This window comes from Xiphophorus couchianus, chromosome 12 (assembly GCF_001444195.1).
Source record: "Xiphophorus couchianus chromosome 12, X_couchianus-1.0, whole genome shotgun sequence".
Classification (NCBI taxonomy): domain Eukaryota; kingdom Metazoa; phylum Chordata; class Actinopteri; order Cyprinodontiformes; family Poeciliidae; genus Xiphophorus; species Xiphophorus couchianus.
In genome coordinates, this window is record NC_040239.1 from 15,862,874 (window position 1) to 15,877,810 (window position 14,937).

A 14,937-nucleotide genomic window follows, 5' to 3' on the forward strand; every position below is an offset into this window, starting at 1 on the left:
TATATTAATGTAGAGTTTTTAATGACCTTCCACAAAATGAATGAAACTACGTTTTGTGAGTTTTTTATAAAAATATAATAAAATACAATGCTTACCATGTATGGTGAGGACTTGAGCTATTTATGGCACTAATAAAAACAACTTAAAAATAAAAGCAAATACATCTCAGTCTTTAAAAGAGCCTTTTGTGTTGAATGGGTAAAGGTGGAACAATGTAATACAAACTATTTTGCAAAGAAAACAGTTCAGAATGAGTATTTGCTGCTAGACTCTGATTAGTGCTGCAAAATATTATTTTAGTACTGTTGCAGTATCAAAGAACTGCCTGAAATAAATATTATTTAACTGTTGCAGTGCCATGCATCCAGGCTGTCTGTAATATATTTGGTGATTTGTTTAATTCAGCATGAAAAGCAATAGAAGGTAAAGAAGTGCTAAGATGGTCAAGTCAGTAAGAAACAATAGCCAAGTTTCAGTAAAACCTTGCGGTTGAGATGGAAATAATGATTTTTTTCTTCTTTTACAGTAGCTGGACACACTATTATCTGGAGTTTATGTTTGCTATAAACCCAAAGCAAAAAGAAATCAATACTTTTTAAATTATTTTTCTTTATTTACTGAGTTTTGTTACTTTGACACTTTCCGTCATCATCGAATATTTTATGTTTTCCTAGTGAGCAACCCCAACTCTGACAGCAATGAAAATTAAAACTGGCACAGTTGTGTTTATTTCCATAGAAAGTACTCCTAGTTCAGTGATTTTATGCTAAACTGTGACGTTTTTTTGGGTGATGCAATATTCAGTTTTTAACTCTGCACATTCAGTATTTTTTTTTCTTTCTGCATGCTCAGTTTCCTTCGACATGTGTGACTCTGAGGTTTTAGAAATACTTTGACTTCACGTTCACAGAGTTTCTTCCTGATCTTATTTTGGCCTTTTGTCCGTATTATGTAGAGATGCTTGCTGAGCAGACTCACTTCTTACAGAACCGCTGCACCTGGCCGTTGTCTGAGGTCTGCTCTGACAGGTAGTAGCCAGGGCTGCATGTTAACACGCATCGCCAGTCCTCCAGTAAGTAGTCATCTGCACACTTGGTACACGCTTCTATACCTGTACCTAAAAGACACATCATTTTTTTTAAGCAAAATATGTTGCTGAGGTAGCTCTGTTTTTTTTATTTTTTTAAATCTTGGACTTTCTACCTGCACAGGTGGCACAGGCACGATGACAAAGCTCGCATGTCCTTCTGTGGCCGTTGAAATAGGTTCCAGGGTTACAGGTCATCTGGCATTTATGTCCTTGGAGACTGGAAGAATAAATAAAAAATTAGTTTATAACTCCATCATCCTCCTGGGTGGCGCACAGAAGAGCAGCAGAATATTTGCTGCATGTTCTGGACCAACATAAATCAGCCTGTTTTGACACGCTACAAGTGGTTTTGGCCTTTGAGCCAGATGTATGGATAGAGGTCAGCTAGGAAGCAGGTTTGGAGGTTATAAAGTCCCTTTTTGTGAAGTCACAGTGAGGACAGGTTGGTGCGTCTTTTGCACTGAGCTGAAAAACAGCTGGAAAGCGTTAGCAAAAGTTTCCCAGAAACAATCTGGTCCCCTCTTCCTCCCTGGCTCTTAACAAGACTAAATGGAGGAGGGGAAGCTGAGCGTGTGCATGTGTGTGTACAAGGTCCTTTTATTTTTTTTACTGTGATCTCAAAGCCGTTCCGGGGAAATTACGGCCTCCGAGTGTCTCCACCTCCACCTCTGGCTACACTGAACACTTAAAAGTTGAGTTTGAGACTTCCAGACTGCAATGTGTTTTAAACGCTTCTGAGGAGTTTCCCTCATGACCTCGGAGGAATGTCACCACTTTAAATCATGATATCCTCTCTGGAAGGGGCCAAACAAAATGAAATGGAAAATTTAGAAAACACTTGAGGTTAAATTAAAGTGTCTTTAAAGAGAAACATTTAACCCAGAACAGCTCATCAAAAACGTACATTAATTTAAAAAATACAAAATTTAAAAAAAAGATCTTCAGGGAAACAAGATTGATTATTTCATGTTGCAAAACCAAACAAAAGCTTACTGTAGAAAATTAACCTGAAATAGGCAAAATCTCTTTTGCTATCTCTGTTGCAAAAACTTGTTGTATTGAAGACTCAACATTTCTAATCAATACTTTTATTTTTTTCCTCGACACCTGAGTCCCATCGAGTTTAAACTGCTCCGTATTGCTTGAGTACAAATATGACCACATAGCTGAATGAGACAGTAAGGGTTTGACTTAGTTAAATGAGCAGAGCTGTCTGATCTGATACAGTTCAAACTAATGATTATTAATATGCTAATGCTAAACGAAAAGAAAAGAAGTGGCCGGGGAGAGGGAAGTCTGGGCCTCCCTTCTGAAGCTGCTACCCCCGCAACCCGACCCCGGATAAGCGGAAGAAGATGGATGGATGGATGGATGGATGGATGGATGGATGGATAAATTACTCTGTTCAGTATCTGGGTCGAGACACCCTAACACTGTGCCTAAGCTCTCGGATTTTACAGCTTCGGTTGCAAAATTTGAGCAAATTTAAAGTTTGCAAACTTTCCATGGATTACTCAGAGGAATAAATTAAAATAAGTAGCAAAAAATGGGGACTATAAAATATAGTTCTTCAAGTGGATTTTAGATGCAGTTGGTGGGAATACAGTACAGACCAAAAGTTTGGACACACCTTCTAATTCAATGGGTTTTCTTTATTTTCATGACTATTTATAAGGCAAGAAATCCCACTTATTAACCTGACAGGGCAACACCTATGAAGTGAAAACCATTTCAGGTGACTACCTCTTGAAGCTCATCAAGAAAATGCAGAGTGTGTGAAAAGCAGTAATCACAGCAAAAGGTTGCTACTTTGAAGAAACTAGAATATAAGGGGTATTTTCAGTTGTTTTACATTTTTTTGTTTAGTGCATATTTCCACATGTGTTATTCATAGTTTTGATGCCTTCAGTGTGAATCTACAATGTCAATAGTCATGAAAATAAAGGAAACTCATTGAATTAAAAGGTGTGTCCAAACTTTTGGTCTGTACTGTATATTTTAGCATTTTGACAAAAAACAACCAGATTTTATGAGGTTACATTTGGTTATTCCTATTCTATATCTCAACAGCAAGTAAACAGCATATTGCTTTCTGCAGAGGTGTTTAGGCCACATAGCAAATTACCAATTTTCAGAAGATTCCGATAAATTTCCAAAATTCCTATGGATACTTTCCCACTTGGAATACTTTGAGTATTTTGGAAAATTTACTATACATTTTTCTCCTTCTTGCAAATATATTTGCAGCCATTTCAGTGTGCCAGAGGGCAAAAAACCAGAAGTGAATATGTAAAGGTGAGAAAAAATTCACATTACAATTCATAAAACAAAGTGATCTAAAAGCTATTCTGTGTGTATTTAAATGGTTACAATGTTGTGAGGTAGGCAAAAACCAAAACCAGCATTGCAATAAATGAAGGTGAAGAGAAATATTCAAATGTTTGTCTAATGTAAAGAGCAACAGTTTTGACATATGATGTGCAGCGGTTCTGTAAGAAGTACTCATCATATTATCTTTATAAAAGAATTAAAATAAATGTGGAAGTGTAAAACCACCCTGTCTCATGTATTTACAAAAGGTTAAAATATAAGCTAATGTAATATAATTTATTGTCAGTCTCATGTTTTCTTTGCTTACCTCATCCCAGGTTTACACTCAGTGCAGATATTGGAGGCTGAACATCTCTTACAGTTCTCCTGACATCTTCTGCAAATGTTGGAATCTGTAGGACACACAGTGTCCGCATCATAATTAGGGGCTGACCTGGAAACAGTGTTCCTGCATACATTTGGTGAGATGTGTAGGTTGAAAAGTCATCAAAACAAGAGGATTTATGACAGGTGCTAGAAAAGATTGCTAGAAAATATTAACATGTTAAAGACTCAAGAATAACATAAATATCAAAACTTGAAAACTGACATGTCTAGTGAACAAAACATATTTTTTCACAGTTTTTGGAAAATGTAGGAAACACTTCTGCAAGTACCAAAAGAGAATAAAGGCTACGCCACACTTTCACACAATCCTCAGCTGCCAAAGAAGAGAGAAAAAGAAAGAAAAAATAAGAAGTACTCATGTACTCATGTACTCAAGTACTCAAAGAAAAAATAAATTGAGAAACAGGAAAGTCTCTGGCTCCTACATATTTTCCTTTCAGAATGCCAAAAACAATATGTATATAAATTTAACGTCAGTATTTTAAATATGGAACTTGCAAAAACATCAGCGAGTCAGGAGGAGCCAAAGAAAAACAAACGGATTGATGGATGACTGGATGGACGAAAGGATGCATGGCTGGATGGACACACCGATGGATAAACGGTTGGATGGATGGCAAATACATCGAATGATTGATGAACAACGGGTGAATAGATGGAAGAATTTGTGAATGCATGGATATACACAACTTTTAGAAAATGGGATAAGCTTGAAATACTTTTTTTTTAAGTCCATTTTCTGTTTTCAGCCAGATCTCCAAATGACTAGAATCAAACTTGGAACTGTGTAGAAACCCTGTTTGTAATTAAGTTTATAATACAATAAAGGAACAGACGCATTTCCTTTGCTTATCTAACTTTATCGTCACTTAGAGTTCTTTAGAAGGAAAAACATTAAATAATGAATCTGTCGATGTGATGGATGGAGGAGGAATTCACCTCCTTTTGCTGCCAGAGTGATAAAAAAGGAAACTAGTTTGCTCATTTGAAAACCAAACATTAAATTGTGGCACCGATTCAAAGGAAACAGCATCCACTTCAACTTGGCCTGGTGGAATAACGATGGGATTTGGATCAGATCATTTCAGATCTGCAGCCAGGGTTTACACTAACCTGGCTGCAAACACACACTCATAATTAGAAGATTTACACCAAAAAAAGGTCATTTACAAAGCTTTAGTCTTTTGTACTTGATCTGCTTTCAAGACTGGCATATGTCTCAAACATAAGGCAAATCAATCAGTAGATCCTTTCAGTGTTTATGTTATAATGTAAATGAATAGATTTGGAATGGCTCAATGCACAGAAAAGACCCTGATCAAAATCTCAAGGCAATCCTGTAGGTCTGTTTCATTTTAGTTTAGTTATTTTATAGTAAAACATCTTTACTACCACATGCTTTTTCTTTTTTTTTCCTAATTGGATTCAGCAAGTGCAGGAAAATAAACACACGGCTAGACATTACATCAAGGGTAAAACGGCATCACTGTGAGTCCAGGAGTAGAAAAACAGTTTTGCAGAGTACTCTTTTTTTTTGTAAGGCAGGTGGTAGACAGATGTTTCTAAAAGTCTACTTTGCTTCGCCATCTCTGGAAAACCGTTTTCACAGTGCAATACCTTGCACCGTGCTTTTATCTCAGGGGCCATGAGCTTACAAACAATCAATAGAGAGAAAAGGATTCTGGCTGGACAATTAACAAGATTGGTCCAATCTGCCCTCAACAATATGTTTGGAAACAAACACTTCACTGCCAACACATCTACTCGTTTCTTAAAGCTTTTTATGGAACTAGCGATCTTTATTTAACAGCAGCTCAACAGAAAGAAGAGCAGAGAGAGAAGGGAAACGCATCATATTATTCAGAGAACTGCAGCGCCACTGTTCTGCCACATGTGGCGCTCCATCTGCTCATTAGCTAAGCCAGGAAGAAAAAGGCGCACCACTATCAAGGTAGAAGCCATCAGCACAGTTGGCAGCGCACGTGTTGGAGCCCTCGATGAGGTGGTAACCCGTCCTGCACGAGATGCACTGGTCGCTCCGACTGCCGACACACGTCTCGCACATGGAGGAGCATTTCTTGCAGCGCTTCCTGTCGTCACGGAAAAATCCACTGGGGCACTCAGAGACACACATCCTGGGGCGAGACGGGAGCAGAGGAGGGAAACCAGGTGAGAAAGAGGTTGAAGAACTTCACAAAGATGAACTCAGAAATATTTATACGCATAAAGAGTTAAATAAAATGTTTTCTCCCCTCCCTGCCTGACATTAAATCAGGCTAATTTAGTTCAGCTAGGATTACCAAAATTATCCCCATTTTCAAAATTCAAAGCAAATTTTCTATGTGGCTGAGACCTGGGCTTTGCGATTCCAAAACGTTACATTCTTGTCCTCAAGACATTTTCCTTTAATGGCTTGTTTAGAGTCAATGTCCGTTTTAAAGATCCATTTTTGGCCAAACTTTAACGATGTGTTGCTTTAATATATTAACATGTTATTGTTTCATCATTATGCTACGTATTTTGTTTAGTGCATCAGTGCCTCCTGCAGCAAAACACTCACACAGCATGATAGTGCCACCACTGTGCTTCACACTTGGGATGATGTTCTAAGGGTTTGCAAGTTCAATATTTCTTCATCCAAATGTAAACAGTCATTACTGTCAAATATAAAACGTGTCTCAAAAAATTAAAGTCTTGGTCCTCAAATGCAATTAATCTGGACGTTTTATGTTGTATTTGTAGCAGCTGCTGCTTTTCCGAGCGACCTTTTATGGTCAAAGGCTAATACACACACTGCAACAAGAAGTCTGCCTCCTGATGTACTCACTCATGTACAGCACTTTAATACTTGCAAATAATTGATTAAAGTAGATAAATGAGGAACATTCAGTCATCTGGAATCTCATTTTCCTTTGATTTTTCCATACAGTCACACAAAGGAGTAGTTTGTTTGAGGTGCTGCCCTAAACTACATTCACAGGTGTTCGTCCAATTAACTCAAGTGTTCTGAATTAAAATATCTCACATGTAAAAAAGCCATAACATTACTATCATCTGATGTTTTCCACATTGTTTTAAGGCACAGTAATCTTGGTGTATGTAAAAGTCTGACTTTGAAGAGAGGGGAAAAAAATGATCCCACTCCAAAAGAATCTCTTATTCACACATTTGGCAAATAAAAAAAAAAACCCAACTTGATAATAGTAACAGTCAAACTAAGAAGTCATTGTCAGACTGTAAAAAAGATTGTGTTTTATTCTAAAGTGAATGTAAACATCTGGTTTTAATTGCATGTAATAAAATATTCTGGTTTAGATTCCATTAAAATTTAAAACAGGAGTTAAAGCTCATAAATGTATAATGAACACTATCAATGTTAATGGTATATTAACAGGATCACATTGTTCGGCCACATCCTACAGATAATGTGGCAAACACGAGCTCTAAATGTGTTAAACTGAACCAGAAATAATCATATTTCACTGAGTTTGGGCAGACAGATGTGGAGGTATAATGGGCCAGTTTGCGTGCGTGCAGGTGAACATCTGCCGGATTACTTCAGCACGCCCCGTCACCCAGAGGCTCCTCTCCTTAGGTGGAGAGACCTCTGAAGTCCTCAGCAGCACAGAACACACACACAGTTCAAGCCTTAGTCACACTCTGCAGAAAGCTCTGCCAGAAAGCACATATGGAACATGTCAGACACTGAATCTATGTGTGAAAGCACACACTGGCTGCAATCGTGCCGAACTGTTAGAGTCCGCTTTCTCGTCAAGCTGAAGCTGACAGATGACTTGTAGCGCATGTTATCCTAATCCAACTATGATTTATAATTTTTAATCAAAGTCAATCAGATTCACTTTCTAAGATTTAGAGATTACATCACTTTAATGAAACATCAATGTCAGACAATCACGCAAACCTCTTAAAGATTGAAATATTCATGCATCACGTTTTTCTTTCCGATAGAAACCAAAAAAAGTCCCATTGGACAATAGAAGTCCATGAATTTGAGTTCACATACACATCCAAATAAAGATATTTAGTGGGATTGTGAACTAGAAAAGAGGAACATGAGATGATTCATGCTTTTCTTTGAAATTGTCAGACGTTTTAAAACAAAAAAAGGAAAACTTCTAATCAAAGAGCCCAGCACCTTTCAATAAACAGAGACCATCTAAGGTGTGTGTTGTTGTAATTATCTGAACATCCTGCCCCTTCCTGCCATCACTCCCCTCCAATCTCCATTCATCAATTCCTCCCTGTGCGAGCAGAAAAGGCCAGCACATCTCTAAAGTGGGCCGATGTTAAGCTTCAGCTAAGCTTTCACGTTCTCATTCACCTGCATTGCTTTGCCTTTTATCTGCACAGAGGAGCGCCAACACAAAGGCAGCTACCACACACTTTGATCCTAATGGGATTCGAGTAACACAAGAAAATCACATCTGCATATTTACAGCCCACACTCACAAATCATGTTTATGATTTATAATTTAGAGCAAGAAATGACAAACGAACACAGTGCGACAGGAATAAACGTCTCTACAGCCACCGTGTCACAGTAACGACAATTAAAGTGTCAAACTGTGGAAACAGACAGGAGTCCTTATTTCACACAGAGGACAAGTTATTTATGATGAGACAATGCAGATAAAGTCACAACTTGTCAGTAATGTTGGAGGCAAAATTTAAAGCTGGATCAACATTTCCTGAGAAAACTATAACTAGAACAGTAGAAAGACAAATAGAAACCAGTTACAACATGTTTGGAGAAAAAAATGTATTAGGCCTTAAAGTTACACAACTATTGGATTCAATTCTACATATAAATGAACTATAACATATGTGATGTGTGCATTAAGGATGTTTTATGAAAATAATTTTAAAAAATAACTCTTCTGCTAGGTACAGATACAGTGCCTTTTACAAGTCTCAACGCTTTGCTTTGTTCATGTTACAACTACAAACTTGTCATATTTATATTTAGGAAAAATCCTGTACTCAGGACCTAATTAAGGACTTCGTTGTATTCAGATCTACCACATATAATCTCTATAAAATGCAACAAAGTTTGTCTGTAAGGTGAAAATGAGTTAACAGGGAATTTCTGAAAAATAAAGCAAGCATGACCGTACAGGGGGAAACTGGATTTTGAAATGTGTAAAGAAATGATTATTTTACATCTGCTATGGTCAAGAGGCCAGAAAGATCTGAACGGGTTTTAAATTGATTACAGAATCATCTGTAATCAATCTTCATAAATTAAAAATCTTTTAAAATATATATTTTTATTTATTTATTACTGTATTCTTCATTGTTTAACAATTTGTTATCTGTAGTTGAGGGTTTTCACAGTTGTTCTATTTCAAAATTCCAGATTTTTCTACGACCAAATGTTCAGATATTTTTCTCACCATTTTATAGCATTCAGGAAGTTTGGGTGCAAAACATTTACCTTGAAAATTCTTGTATAACTTAAAGCTTTTATTATTGATATGTTCCACAGATCATTGCATGACCAGAGTCTGAAGTTTGCTCAGTTTGCTTCAAAGGGCTGTTTTCCTGCTTTTTTCTGTCATCTGCACTGACTTGTCAGATCAACCAATTTAAAAAAAAAATCTAACATGCTTAGATGTCTTAAATTAAAGATGATTTCATAAAGAACACTTTGATGCTTTCATTCTGTAGTAAAAAATATATTTTTAAACAAAAGTCATGGTGTATGTGGGATCAAAGCCAACATCCAGTTTAAAAACCTGATATAAAGATACAAATACGGTTTGAAATTGAAAATATGTTTGAACATGTGTATATCTGTGCAGAACAGATAAAGTCTAGGTGTGAAGTGGCAAATTGAGAATAAAGAAAATGATTTAAAACATAAATCAAGAAGAAACACTTTTTGAACTTGGCGTACTTGTAAGTACCACAGTAGGATGGCAAAGTCCTGCCAAGATTTATATTTAAACCCACATTGAAGCGTTTCGGATCACAGTCTCTCCAGATCTGTGGCTGAACCACAAACATAAATGACAAAATATTCTTGGGTTAATAAATGAGGGCAAATGTGCGACAATTTGTTCAAAGTGAGAACAAATTTCTAGTTTATTTTGGTTGTCATGTTAATAAATATGCTTAATCGTTCAATACTTTCCAAACATCTCTTTTCTCTCTTTTACAACGAGGTGAAATTAGCTTTGGATCCATGTTCTCTTTGAATCTTTCCACTATTCCTTCCCTTGAAAACAATTTGTAGATCGAGTAGATTAATATCAATACATCATTATTTTTAAAATATTTTGCAAAGCAAAGAAAGAAAGAACCTTTCTGTAATGTTCTAAATCAGACAGACCTGGTGTTGTTCTTGAACTTGAGGAAGTAGTGGAGGCAGTTGATGCAGTGGTGCGGTCCGGGACCCTCACAGCCATTCTCGTTGCATTCAGCATCACAGGGACCTGGAAACAGACAGAAGAAGCCCCTCAGTGAAACCCCCAAAACAACATCTGGACTGACTAATGATAACTTTCTATCAAAAATAAGCCAGTTCAGTCCATTAAGCCACGCAAACTCCCATGTTGTGGTATATTAAAAAAACTATTAAACCTGATTTTTTTTTTTTTATTTATGGTGATGCTGCAGTGTGTTTTGTATGATTCACCGTTGTACTCCTCAGTGAACTCCTCCTCAGGCTGCAATGAGTCTGTGAAGCGATCCTTTTGCTGAGTGGAGTACGGGTGGACAGAGGTGCCATACAACACCAGAGACCACTCCTTCAGCTTCCCTGTGTAACACAGACTCCTGGTGAAGATCAACCCCAGGCAGGAATTACCTTCGACTGAACAGGATTACTACATGTTTCCCTTATTGAGTTCTGTGTCCTGCAAGTCAAATGTTCACATCTTTCAAAAGTGTTCCAGATTTAAATAAACAATGGGACGGGAAATTTTCACAAAATTTTCATGTAGTGCTCCGAAAATTTGATTAAGTTTGCATCCAGGTCAAATGTTTGCTACAGATGCTCACATTCCTTACAAAAATGTAGTTAAAATCCTGCTGAACCAAATTTCTGATACCAGTTAACAGCAGTGCAGTTTTTACCAGGCACTTTCTGGCTGCGGAGTTGAGAGGGCGAGTCGTAGATCTCCAGGATCCAGTCGCCTGCTGCCTTCTCTCCCCAGCAGTGGGTGGTCATGAATTCCCAATTCTTAAAGCCCTCCATGGAGTGATCAAACAACCTGTGCATTAAAAATATACACCCCACACACACGCACGCACACGCACGCCAGGATACACACACCCCACAGATCCAAGTCTGATTAGTAATGAACTTAAGTGCTCCAAATAGCAGAGCAATCAGGACAATTCACACTCAGCAAAATGGAATTAGCTTCTAATAAACACAAACAGGGCTGTGGCTTATGGCATTCCAGATTCTGTCTGGAAGAATTTAGTAGCAATCAGAAGGCGTAATCATTCAGCTAAAACTAAGGTGTTTACAGTAATTAAAGTTAAATGCAATGAAAGCTGAACACAAGCTGCAGCAGTAAAGCCCAACAACGAAACAATGCGCTCTCTACAGGAACAGCGTAGACCTGAATGCCTCATAAATCCAAATTAATGTTTGAAACCCAATGAAAGGTCACAGGTAAATCCAGAAGAAGCCAACGTGCAGCAATTAAAATGTGAAGCAGAAAACGTAGAGATGACCCAGAGTCTTCAAACAGAAAGTATTCTGTGTAAACTTCTCTCCATGCATACAAACTGTTGGCCCAGTTGTCCATTCTTAATTAGCAACATCTGCAGCTGTAAAAGAACAGCCTCATCTGGCCGGGCGCGCGGCCACAGCATGGAGGGCGGGGACGCGGACAGATAAGTGAAGCTGGTGAAAAACATAATGACTTACAGAGGAAGAAAAAAATTCAACCTTAGTTGATATAAAATTTTTATATTTTCCCCGCACGCTTTAACCTTAAATTAGGCTTAATTTATCTTTTGTAGAAAAATTATTTGTTTGGGCAAATAATTGATATTTCCATAAATGCCAGAAGAATAAATAATTTTTTCATTTGTCTAGATATTTTCTTTTTACCTTTTTGAAAAATCAGAGGTTTACGTACACTAAGGTTATTGTGCCAATTAAAAAGTGCTAGTGCCTTTGTGAGCTTCTTATAGGTTAATTGACAACATTTGAGTTAACTGGAGGCAAACCCATTGATATATTTTTAAAAGCAGGCCTAAAACGCACCACCTCCTCCTGGGACATTATGAAAAACATCTAAATAAACCAGTTAAGACATCAGAAAATGACCTCAAAAGATGTGATTCATCCTTGGCTTCAATTTTCAAATGCCTGAATGTTCCACATTCATCCGTGCAAATTATCATATTCAAGTACAAACAGCATGGAAATGTCTGTGCCATTAAACCACACAGTAAGCAGACAGGTTCAATGTCCCAGATAGGAATGTGTTTTGGGCTGAAATGCTTGGTTCAACCCTAAAACAAAAGCAAAAGGCCTTGTGAAGACGCTGGATGAAGATGGAAGATGGCGCTACAGTAAAACAAGTTCTTTATCAACATCTGCTGAAATATGCAAACTGTAGTCTGGATTTTTATGTTGTCCTTATTTTCTGATTAAAGCAAATTTTAATGTTTTGCCTTATGAATAAGAGGGAAGGCAACCCCATCCAGAATGAGAAGTATGAGGGTAGCAGCATCATATTGTTTGGGTGATGCGCTGTGGGAGGGACTGGTGCACTTCACAAAATAGATGGCATCTTGAGGAAAGACGTTTATGTGGAAATACTGAAGCAGCATCTCTAGATGCAAGCCAGGAAGTTAAAGCGTGTGCATAAATGTGTCTTCTAAATGGAAAACAACCCTCAACATGCTGGCAAATTATCTGCAACAATGTTTAAAAACAAGTAGCTCTGTGACGTGGAGGGGAAATCAGAAAAAAACGTGTAGGCAGAGCAGAAATGCTGAATGTGAGGAAGATGGCCTACAAAACCTGAATCTGTTTCATTGTCAAACATCCACATTAAAGTATCGAGTCCTCAACAAGCATTTACATTTTTGAAAAATTGCAGCTGAAATAAGCGAGTTTCTTTTCTATTTCACAAGATGCCCAAATGCCCAATTCATCTAGGAGATGTTACAAATTCTGTCATCAATAATGACAGCTGGCCTCAACAATACAACCAGGTTTGACAACATCTTTAAAAATGAACACAGCTGACCGTCCACGGTCAGCTGTTCTGTACCTTTTTCTGTTCTGTACCTGTTGGCGAGCAGCTGCGACTTGGTCCCCGACGGAGAGGTCAGGTTGATCGACAGATCCCCACGACGAGGGTGCGTGATTGTTATGCGTACAACTACATGCTCCAGGTAGATCACTTTGAGGTTGGGATTGTCCGAACATCCAGTCGCCTTGTACACGGAGCGCACCAAGTGCTCCGGACGGATGGTTCTGCTGGACAGGAAGGAGGGAATTAGTAGGTCAACATTACCAACACATCCACATGAGTATAAATGATGCTTTAAATTCAACGACTGAAGGGAAAACTGGATCAGTGAACACAAACAATGAGGAACTTTTTGGGTTCTATGTCAAATGCTTGTTTAGTTGGATGGATTGCTGCAAATCCAGGACTTCCTTAAGTAAATACCTTTTCACTAATTGGTTTTTAAGAATGACAAAAATCTACCCTAATCCCTCATTATAATCATTTAAATCAAAAAAGCATCTTCCCTTCACACTTCTCAAGCTTAGTTTCTTTATTTTCTATAAATTGACTTCTTCTTGGGATTCATCAGCATCCTAGATGGTCACTTCCTCCACATCAAAGTCCTCCTCTTCATTTCCATTGTAGAGTGAGGCTTTCGTACGGCCAGTAAATTTTTCCACTCTCAAATTCATGAGCCTATTGCTAGTCTTTTGTTTCAAAATATTACCCTTTTTTCAGCATGAAATTCTCTTAGTAACCATAAATTTTCATGACAAGTTTCCATTCTTCCACCTAGATCTACCTGAGGACCTACGATTACAACCATCAACAATTTTTAGTCCATTTTTAGTTTTGCTGTCATTGCAGCAATCAATAACACTTCATTTAAACTGAACAGTGCCCAAAGTTTCCCATTTCTAAATGTCCATCCTGCTAAAAAGCTGTATGTGATAAGATAAAGAGAAATATTTGCTGTATCTGCGATCCACTGCTCAGCGGCACAACCACCTCAGAACAGCCAACACAAACATTTAATGGCCACTTGATTAACATTTGCAGTATGATCTAACACCACAGCGACACAACACCAAAACCACGGAGAGAGCCAGTAAAAAAAACAACGCATATCATCCTGCCAGCTCAGGGTATTTTTATGCCACAACTGTGTAAGAATTCGAAGCACCAGATCGATAAAATATCAGGAGGTTCATCAGAGTGAAACAAATTACCATGATTTGTGTTGTCACTGACGTGTGTCCTCCCATCTTGTCTTAGAGATGATTTAATCAAATTCCTTCTCGTCTCGCATAACAATCACAGTGATGACATGTTTACCGACAAACCGATCCAGCATGGATATTTATCTTCTAACCAATAATCCCTCTGAGGTAATATGCAGTTGGTCTCTGATTACTTGGAAAAAGAGGCACGACATGCCAACATGTTCAAAGAATAACTGATATTAAACATATTAAAAACTCACTGACATCAATTATCAATACTAATATTGATTTGCTTGTTAATTGAAAAATCCAGTTTAAACTTATAGTGGATGTTAAAAAGCTGCTTAAAGGAGCAAAAGTTATGAAATCAGTTTTGAATAAGTGATTTATCAATTTAAAATGAAAATTTAAGCAAAACATAAAAAACTGATATAACTTTTTTCCACTTTAGCTCTAGCCACTACAAGCCTGACCTGTCCTACTGAAGGAGTCAATAACAATTTAAACAGAAAAACACAGAAAAACAGCAAACATTATCTGGAACAGACTACTCTGAATGAGCAGCAGTCGCTTTGGACGCCTGTCTGGGGAGTATGGAGCCGATAGAACAGCTCTGGCCTCTCCATGACACAGCTCAGATAACTGAGTCGTACGCATGGGACAGAGCACAGCAGATACA

The 14,937-nt window shown here is 37.8% G+C and overlaps 1 protein-coding gene across 7 annotated transcripts in view; it reads right to left on the reverse strand.

The window, feature by feature from the left end:
* The window catches only part of pcsk5b (proprotein convertase subtilisin/kexin type 5b), a 98,786-nt gene that overhangs the window by 37,541 nt on the left and 46,308 nt on the right, over positions 1-14,937 (reverse strand). For 3 of the 7 annotated variants that reach the window (XM_028033215.1, XM_028033219.1, XM_028033218.1), the window contains exons 12-21: positions 13,089-13,280; positions 10,907-11,043; positions 10,467-10,589; positions 10,161-10,263; positions 9,959-10,046; positions 9,726-9,820; positions 5,750-5,943; positions 3,729-3,813; positions 1,204-1,307; positions 979-1,117 (exon numbers count right to left, since the gene is read on the reverse strand). In XM_028033215.1, coding sequence (XP_027889016.1) covers positions 979-1,117; positions 1,204-1,307; positions 3,729-3,813; positions 5,750-5,943; positions 9,726-9,820; positions 9,959-10,046; positions 10,161-10,263; positions 10,467-10,589; positions 10,907-11,043; positions 13,089-13,280 — 1,260 coding nt within the window. The other 4 variants (XM_028033217.1, XM_028033220.1, XM_028033216.1 and 1 more) reach the window with 3 other exon arrangements.